This window comes from Cariama cristata, unplaced genomic scaffold (assembly GCF_000690535.1).
Source record: "Cariama cristata isolate BGI_N322 unplaced genomic scaffold, ASM69053v1 scaffold7353, whole genome shotgun sequence".
In the NCBI taxonomy this organism is placed as follows: domain Eukaryota; kingdom Metazoa; phylum Chordata; class Aves; order Cariamiformes; family Cariamidae; genus Cariama; species Cariama cristata.
The window spans coordinates 51158-60822 of record NW_009608887.1 but is presented as its reverse complement, the minus strand read 5'-3'; the positions used below and the strand labels follow the sequence as shown (position 1 = coordinate 60822).

Genomic DNA, 9665 nt, shown 5'->3' with positions numbered 1-9665 from the left:
AAAAAATAAATCATTTTGCTAAGGAGAGGACTTCTGACTGTTGTATTTCTGCTATTTCTGGCATTAGAGCCGCTACTGAATGTGGAGGAAGCAGTTTACTTTGTCTGCGAGCTCACTCGCTCCCAAGGCCTTCTACATGTGAGCAAAGCCAGGTTCTTCCCCCGTCTCTGGAGGATTTTTCTCTCTAATCCAGGGAAAGCTGCAGTTTTTCAACAATAGCTGTTCTCCACTCCGTGGCCCCTCTCACATGTCTGCAGCTCACTGCGAAAGCCAAGAGGTGATCTGCGGGCGTTTGGCCGGGGTGATTTTGCTCTGTTGCCATTTTGAGCCTGTGCCACCGAGCAGCTGAGCCCAAGGCAGCGCGTCCCACCTTAGGGCTCTGTGAGCAATCCTATAGCAACAGCAAACAAATACAGTGGGGGAATTCCCCTTTGCTGAGAAGCCCTGCTGAAACAACATGGGAAACAACACGAGGGGAGTACGTAGCTCGCTAAAAAATAGCTTCTAGCTGTTGGCAAGTATTTACTAGCATCTCCTCTGTGCACCGTAGTGGGACTTGCATGGATGCCTCTCTCCCAGAGCATGGCCCTCAAGCAAGAGGAAGCTGATCATTTCTTTCAGCTGCGTTGCTAACAGTCTCTAATAGCTGGCCATGGTTTGTAGTTGTTCCTTCTGAAGGCACAAAGTGGATAACAGCTGAAGTTCTTTGGCTTGGTCTTGGTTTTCTGTCAGGCTTCAGAGTTTCTTACCCCAAAGTAGCTGAGCATCAGCCGAAGGGACACCATGCCTGTCACAGCGTCCTCCTGCCCTTTCCTTTTGGCTGTTACTGTACTAACCAGATCCAGCTGCTGTTGACTCAGGAGACTGCCAGGCCATGCTTTTTTGTGGTTGGTTTTACCCTCCAGAGGTCATGGATTGATCTGTCTGTCTGTCTGTCTCAGCCACATACATCCCTGATGCCATCTTCCTCGGGAATTGATCTTTAAGGGATTCTTAAAAGTAACCAGACTGCTGAATAATCTGTCTTACATAAAAGAGGGCGAACATGAATTTGCTCAAATATTTCCTCCTCCCTCTTGTTAAGAATAGAAATGAGCACTTAAGGATATTTTATACCTTCTAAAGGAAATGCTGTTTCCTGTGGTCATAAATGTGAGCAGCTGCTAGTCCTCTTATTTTCCCCTGGTTGGCAAGGGCAGCAGCCTTTATCTCCTGCATCCAGGAAGGGATGCTGACCCCAGCTTGGCAAGGGCCAAAGTCAGCCCAAATCAAAGAGAAGCAAAGACTCGTTACGTACTTGGCAAGTGCTGGCAGGGGGCAGGGGCAGGGCTGGCAGAACGTGGGCACTCCTCTGACAACGTCACCGATGAAGCCATCCAGACATTGCTCGCAGTGCTGTCCTGTTGTGTTTCTCTGGCAGCCCTTCAGTGGAAAAAGAGAGAGTAGTGAAAGTTAAACGGAGGTGATGCCTAATGCAGAAAGAAATCATTTGGCTGAAGACTCGACCAGGCAGAACAGGGGCCGATGCCAGACCCCAAGCCTTCAAGGCATTGACAGATGCAGCCAAACCGGCTAGCACTGCTGCAAATAAAAGTGCTATAAATGGTGGCACTGCCCAGCCAGCAAGTGTTGGCAAGGCGCGGTACAGGACAAAACAGACGTATGTGCCTGCTGGGTGCAGAGGTGTCAGAGGTACCAAGGTGTAGCCAGCAGCCCTGTTTTGAATTGCAGGTGCCAGCAGGAAAAAAATCCCTTTTACTGACACCAAAGCAAAATGAAAAATATCTACTGGTAAATACTATCAACACGTCTCAGCCTAGACACAGGTTTCAGTGACTCTGCTTCTTGGACTTGATGACGGGAAAAGAGCATCGGGGGAATCTGCCTGCAAATAGTGGCTAGTACGCCAGTGGCTCTGATGTTTTTCTCCTGAGATGCAAAGTGTTAACAGCATGAAGCGACGTGTTATCACCACACCTTGTTCTCAGCCTCAAAGGAGGTCCATTTAATGGAGGTAAGAAGCAGGAGTCTTCTATAAGTGGTCTTTCTATAAGATACAGAGCAACTGTGCAAAAAGTCACTCACTTTATAAGCAAGTTTCATCTCCACGTTTTAATGTTTGTGAGGAAATACGCTTCCTCATGCAGAGGTAAATCGACCACCAGCTGATATTGTTGGGGCTCCATGGAGGTAAATCAAGCTGTGGTAATTCATATACAATATTTGTTCCAAAATATTTCGTGGTGCTATGTACAAATTTGTGCCTCTCAGATAAGGTTTTCAATCACCAAAAAAATCAAGGTTTGCTGTAAACAATTCTAAATAGAATTTGTAAGTCCTGCAAGCTTAAGTAAGCATTGTTATATCTTTTGGTTTACAAATGAACACACTTAGATGCCACAGGTTATGTGGGCTGTCCCCATGGCACATGGCAGGGCAGTGGTGACTGGTGCAGATTGCATGAACAGGGCTCCTGCACACTGGGGGCTCCTGCAGGCTCCTCTCCCCCTTTCCACTCCAGCAAAATACCCAGAAGTTGTCATCAAAAAGCCACAACCCTCCAAATTCTAGCTGCCTCCCTGAATTACTTTAAAGGAGTAGGAAGGGTGCAGAAGTGCTTTTCTCTCTTGCAACTGTGCAATGAGTTTTGCAATGTCCCTAAACCAGAACTCTCCAGTTACACCGCTTTGTACCAGTACAGTACAGATGCAAACAGCTTTGCAAGGCTTGAGGCAGCAAGGAGTCAGCTCTGTGGCAGAAATATGTGGAGAGCTACTCTCTCAGTGCATATTTGTTGTGGTTTTGGGTTAGCGTGCTTGATTCTTTCCTCTTCTGACCTACAACCAGTGGATCACGGAAACTGCAGACTGATGGATATGATTTCCATCCCTGGTAAGATGACAGCATCTATAATAAAGAAGAAGATCCCTGAGTACATGACTAAGCATCATCAGATTCAGGAGCTCGTGCTTCACTAACTTGCTGTATAACGGTGCAAAGAAGCAAGTGTATGAAGGGGAACCAGAGGGCATAACATAGCTGGACTTTCAGAAAAGCCAGTTAAGTTGTCAGGGGACTTGAAGAAAGTTCTTTTATGAACTGGAAGCTGATAAAGGCTAGGAAGCGAAGGGTAGGATGTAACCGTCACTTTTGGGACTGGGGGAGAGTCACTATTCGGATCATCTAGGCCTTGGTGCTGAGACCCGTTTTGTTCGGTATTCACCAGTGTCTTACAGAGACCAAAAATGCTAGGGCAGCTCGGCTGGGAGAGAAGGGCTGACAGGAGCGTGTGGTTGGGTTCTGTAAAATTACAATGTTGGTAAATAAGCTGAATGCAGGACAGTAGTTCACCCAAATCCTGCAATACAAGAGCTGAGGGGCATTGACTTGAAAAGGTGCTTCTCTACACAGAAGGTAAGAAACTTCTGCGACTTGCTGCCAGAAGATGACAGTATTTGCAGGGACACAAAGGGGTTTCCTACAGAAATTCATGGGCAACAGATTCAGAAATGGATATGAAAAGGACTCAGGAGGTATGTACCCTCTAACATACCCTAATGCAGCAATTGCGGATGCTGGTGGAGTACAAGCAGAAGCTTCAGAAAGGGGCCAGGCTAGGTGCCTTTCCCCAGCAGCATCTCCTGCTCCCACTGCTGGAGACCCAACGTGGGCTGCAGGGACCTTCGGCCGGGCCCCGCCGGGCACCCCTTGTGCTCCCTTCAGAGCTGGCGCAGGCTTTGGGAACTGGCAGCGGTGTGCCGGCTTATTCTCCAGCAGTCATGTATCCCACCCCAGCAGTCGCTGTGCTGTCCGCAGCCGGCAGTCCCTGAAGAGCAGGGAAGCAGCTGGGTGTGGGATCTGAGGAGCGCTGGCAGCAGGAGGGAGCTCCCCACTCCCACGAGGGACGCCTTGGCCTCTCTGCCCTCCGAACTTCTTCAGCAACGCTGGGTTGGGGCTGGCTGAGCTCACCTCAACGATTTTTCATCTGAGCCAATCCCTACAGATTTGGAAGTCACTTTCGACTCCAAACATGGCGTGTTCTTTGAAGAAAGGAGTATGAGGAGAGAGGAATGTGATTAGGGAAGACATTTAATAAAAACAAATAGTTAAGTTTCACTTGCACAGGCATTGCCAAATGAGTTTCATATCAGAGCATTATAAGTTTGATTAGTGGCAGAATTTTTTCCTGGCAAAACTGATATTTTGTTTTGTTTCATTTTTTTCCTGTGTCCAGATATCATCAATCTGCATTGAAAAGTGTCATTTTAGTAAAGGACACTCACCCTTGTGAAAAAACATCTGATGTTTTTTTAGCCGGTCTTCCTTATTTGAATCCCATTAAAGCTCCCCAGTTAGGACGCACTAGTTTAGCTCAGACCGCTTTTGATTCTAGAAGACTTTGCTTGTCTTGCTGCATGTTTTAGAGTCACACAGAACCCATTGCACAGCAACTATTTATTTCTGCAAGGCTGTGATTTGGCCAAGGAACTCTACAGCAAGTAGAACATGATAAGCAAAGGAAAAAAGTCAATTTCTTTACATGCATTAGTCATCAACAGTTGTAGAACTAAAGGTGGATTTTCATAGTAATATTTCCTGTAAAGAAAAGAGTATTTAGTATACAGAAAACCAGAAGGTTTTTTGAACTAAAAATCTCTGAAGTGAGAGAATACAGAAAACTTGACTAGGAGGAAGAGGAGGAGGAGGAGGGAAGAAGTTTGGTGAGAGCAGAGAAACTGGGAGCAGGTGAGGGCAGAGCGGCTGGCAGCCACCGGGGAGATGTCCAGACCTCGCGCTCCTCCCTGGCCAGGGTGCACTCACCGAGAGGCACACGGCGTGAGCCAGGAGGCACTGGAAGGCTGACATAGCTTTAAAAGTAGTTTGCATTTGTCATTATTCAATGAAAAAGTGATGTTAATGTACCACAAGAGAGAGACGAGGGCATGGGCACTGAGCGCTCAGGAGCAAGAGCAATCCTGGATCTGCAGCACCGGCGGATGCTCGGGTGGGCGGCATCGCCTCGTGGGCTGCCTTCCCTTGTAGCCTTCACCACACTCTTCGTTTGTGCTCTGAGCAATTCACTTCACCTCTCTTGTCCTCAGCTCTCCAAACAACACACGGGCATTACCGGAATAAACCTGTTACTGGTTTCCAAAGCTCAGATAGTATTGTGATGAACAGAACAGAGCACAGCAGCAAATGTTGCTCCTTAAATTTGAAGTGTTTTTCATCTTCCAAACTGAAGGGAAGTGCTAAAAGACCCTTTTACCCCTAAGGCCTTGTTAACTGAATGCTTCAGGCACTTTTGTAGTTTTTCTCTGGTTAGTGATTATGTAAAAGTGGCTTTATCTTGTTTAACAAGTCAGAACTCCTGTGGGTATTTAGAATCATATTTTTACAGTGATAAAAGAATGTCTTTATATTTTATGTTCCATTAGCTTGCATCTCCAATGAAATTGCCGACTGCAATAAGCCCGGGAGACCTCTCTGAAGGCAGGGAGGATGCCCGCCCTGTAGCTCGTGGGTGATTCTCAGCACCGGGTGGCACTGGCTTGGTAGTTTGAGAAAAGTGTTTTGCTTCTAAAGGAATCACTTTTGACGGAGGAAAAAAAAGAATTCCATTTATGGCGATTTTTGTGAAATTGGATTTTAAAGAAGTGCTTTGCTGTAAGGGTTGCAAGGGCTACTCTTGGTCTCGGTATTCATACACAATTTAGAATGAAAGGCGCTGTTTATGGTTATAAATTGGACTATGTATGGGATTGCTCATGGCCTTCGCTGTCTCAGTGGTTCATTCAAACGTACTCACAAAATTGTAGAAATATGTTTACTGCTATTGGTGTCTACTTTTTCAAATAAAGAAACTCATTACATAGTTTTTGGTTTGGTTTCCTTTGAAAAACAAGGAAGACTGAAATAAAAACCTCTAGAAAATATGCAGTGGTATGTACCTTAGGACATCAAACACTGAAGTTTAGCAGAAAATTTTTGCCTATCTTTGTACAGAACAGAGTGAGACATGGTAAAGGTCACAAAACCAGGTACAACCACACAGTTAGAAGTATCACAACTAGGCTTTAAAATTCTCAGCTTTTTGTAAAGTGTTACAAATTACAGTAAGTCAAAATTCTAAGCTCAATTCTTTCCATATGCCCATGTTAATACAACCTTTATTTTCACAAAGCAAAAGTCAAGGCAGAGGTGTCCCTTCCTCATGGACAATTCAACTTCAGAGGAAGTAATCCAATATAATAGCAGCCTGGCTTCTAAAAGCTCCTACATGAGGCTACAGCGTATAATCATCCATCCATTAGCACAGCGGCAGCAGCTTGTCAGATGGCCGGGAGGCGGGAGTGTATTTTCCTGTCTTAGAAAATGCCTTAGCTGGCCCTACTATTCTGCTGTCATTGAGTACCATCAACCAGGGTGAGCACTTTTACCTGACCCTTACGGTAACTGTCTATACTTTACACACATGAAAAGCACATGAAAAGGTGCTGTGGGGGGGTTACACGGGAATCATTGTCTGCACTGAGCTCCTGAACTCGTCTGCTCGGAAAGTAAAGCTGGAACCACTGTTCTGAGACCATAGAGCACTTCAGGTGGTGCAGTTTTCAATATTAAACCAGTTAAGGCGACAAATACTAAGTCTGAACATACCAAAGAGGTAGGGAAATACCTGTGTCTGAGGAAACAGGTCTATTAACACTAATGGTTTTGGCAACTACCAGATACTAAAACACTCTGGAGAAGAGAAGGGCTGCATTTCAGCACCAGACTGTTGTAGTTCTGGTTAGCTTTCCAAACATGTATCACCAAGGTCACTGTAGGTAGAAGTAGTCCATCTTTATAGAAAAAAACAGTGAGCTGTAAGATGCAAGGCTCTTCGTGAAGGCAGAAGTACCTAATAAGCTGGAGAGTTTTGCTAGCTCCCTGCTGCTTTTTGCTCGTCCTTGATGGATGGTTGTAGATCCACTGGCGATTCTCCAGACCTGCCTTGGCAATCATGTGGAACATATTATCCTCTCGGGCAGAAATCCATTCCAGCCTTTCCACTCAGCTGTAAACCCAAACGCTTAAACACAAATCACTTACATGACACTATGCTCCATTGTAAAAAAATTCCATAAAAGGCTGGAAAGGATACCAGTGAATCTATCCTCTTCACTCTTGTGATCCTTTGGCCTTTCTTCTTCCAAAAATATAATGTTTATTTATTTATGAGTAATATTTGGATGCCTTGTATACATACTGATGAAATATATGGGATTGAGATGATAACAAAGCACTTAAATATTTTTAGATAGACACCAACGAATTTACCCTTCACCTTCTGCTATAGAGCTCTCTCCGGACTTACTTCTGCTCTATGAGTTTTCATGCATTTATGAAGACCTAACCTCCACTAACAGTACAAACCTCAGAAAGGACACTGATAACTCAGTCCAACTAAAATTTTGTCTGGATATCCAGCTTTGTATTTTTTAAATCCTTTCAACTTTTCAATGCATTTTACTGTGTTTATCTGGAGTCATTGTCATAGTCCATTGCAGTCACCTCAAACGACTTCCTTCTCTAGTGTATGCGATCAAATTTTTTAGCATGGTAAACCCCTGCCCATTGTGCTACTTGCATATGATATGAGAGCTCATTGCTTAGACAAGCTGTTTCACCTCCGTATGCCACTCATTGCAGAGCTGACCATCATGGCCACGCTGATGTTCTATGCAGTTGTCAAGTCATTTGAAGCCCACTCCCATCTCTGAATTTTCAAATGTTGAACTCTCAGTCAAGGTGCTGTAAAGAAACAGCTCAGCTGTAGGTTGCTTGTGGCGTAGGGTCTGGGGGATGGTGAAGGAGGCAAAACATTCCCTTCATATCTTCCTGTCTTATCAGCAGCAAAACCTGCTGGGCTTTATGCAGGAGAAATGCACATCACTGTCTGCAGGCTGCCTCTTGCAGCTGTTACGGCTTCGCCCAGTTAACATCACATACAGACATGTTTCCGAAATCAAAAGCGAGAGAACCCTGCAAGTGACTTCCTTTTCTTCTCTTGGCTAGGACTGAGAAAGTCCAAAGTCTAAAATCATTACAAAGAATTGGTGTTTCTTCCTCTGGTAGCCTTACATGCATCACCAGATAACGTCTTTGAAATGAAGCATTGTTTGACATCTCTATTGTATTATGTGATAAATGGAGATAACACTGCTGGCTGCTCTTCCTCTAACACTTGGGTGATTTTCTACACTAACAACATGGACTGAGTGGCTCTTCAGTTTTAATCACAGGACCACGTGATTGATTTCTGCACCAGTTTTATGTGGACATCTATCCAAGAAAGGCTCTGTCTGCAATAATTTCTTCTGTCTAGTTACCTAATGAGATTGTTGATTCATTGATTGTGTGATTCAATAAGCTTTTAAAGACTCGTGGATTTGATTTATGCTCTATGAATGAGCCAAGAGAAGTTTTGAAACAGAACCCTGAGATAGATACTTAGGTCAGCAGAAATTAAAGATGTGAGTACTTTACCCTAAGGCATTGTTAATAGGGGTTTAATTTTATTTGATTTCAAACTCAGGGCAGAGGCCACTGAAAATTTCATTAATTTGTATGCTGTCAGAACTACATTTGCCAAATTGATTTGGGAGATTTGCATAATATGATGGTCTTAGAGCATTGTATGGAGTCTGACCCTTATATTTCATCCCTTTTGAAGTAAAGTAGTTTTTCATTTTCATACTGCCTTGTTCATTTATTCAGTTCTTATAGCTCAGTTTTTACTTAAACTATAAAAAATAATTATCTATCAACTGAACCCCATCTTATTATTACTTTCATGTTGTCTCCCATCATTAGCAGAGTTAACTTTAAATTTTTTTTTTCATGTTTAAATCATTCCTTTGTGTGAATAAACATGCAGACATAGAAACTTTTAACTTTAGGGAACATCAGTTCTTCTAAAGATCTCATGCTAAGGACATTCCATAAAATCTATGACTCATAAATAGGGTAACATGTGGTGCCAGTGGAGAGTCCATAAGTGATAAAACTTTAGAACGCTGTTGAATCTCAGAAGGAGGGAGATAGCAGGTTTATACTGATAGAAACAGAGGATGACAACAACAATAATATGAGATAAATACACAACCTCTCTCTTTTTTTTTTTTTTTTTTTTAACAGCCTATTGAAAACTAACTGAATGCTGAAAGTCTTATGTCTTACTGGTCAGGTGTGGTGGTTACCACTGCAAGAATTATTGGAGTAATTTGCCTAAAAAATTGAGGACAGAGAAAATAGTGAGCTCTCCATACCATGTGGTCCTATCTCTTTGCAGAAACTCCCAGCCGTATAGATACCTGCTCCTTTCCTCCCCGGTCCTATCTCTTTGCAGAACCCCCCAGCCGTATAGATACCTGCTCCTTTCTGCCCCAGCCTCAGCCTCAGCAGGCTTTGGCCAGATCTGCTCCTGTGCTTCTCCAGAACAGTCCTTAGGGAAGGCTGTTTTGTCCACTGGTTCTAATACAAACCACATTATCAACCGTCAAATCTCCTTTCCCCAAATTACTTGCATTCATTCATCTAACATCCTTCTTCCTGCTGTAATTCAAGTTACATCTTTCTTTCTGTAAGCTTTTCGTCTCCCAGGCGCTCTCAGTCACATT

The 9665-nt window shown here is 43.9% G+C and overlaps 1 protein-coding gene across 1 annotated transcript in view; it reads right to left on the bottom strand.

Moving 5' to 3' along the window:
- Positions 1–1297: 1297 nt before the first annotated feature.
- The window catches only part of LOC104159419 (laminin subunit alpha-4-like), a gene marked incomplete at its 3' end in the record, with an annotated part of 31507 nt that continues 23139 nt past the window's right edge, over positions 1298–9665 (bottom strand). Inside the window, exon 3 of the mRNA XM_009697318.1 lies at positions 1298–1422. Within this exon, the coding sequence (XP_009695620.1) occupies positions 1298–1422 (125 nt within the window). The remainder of the gene's footprint in view (positions 1423–9665) is intronic.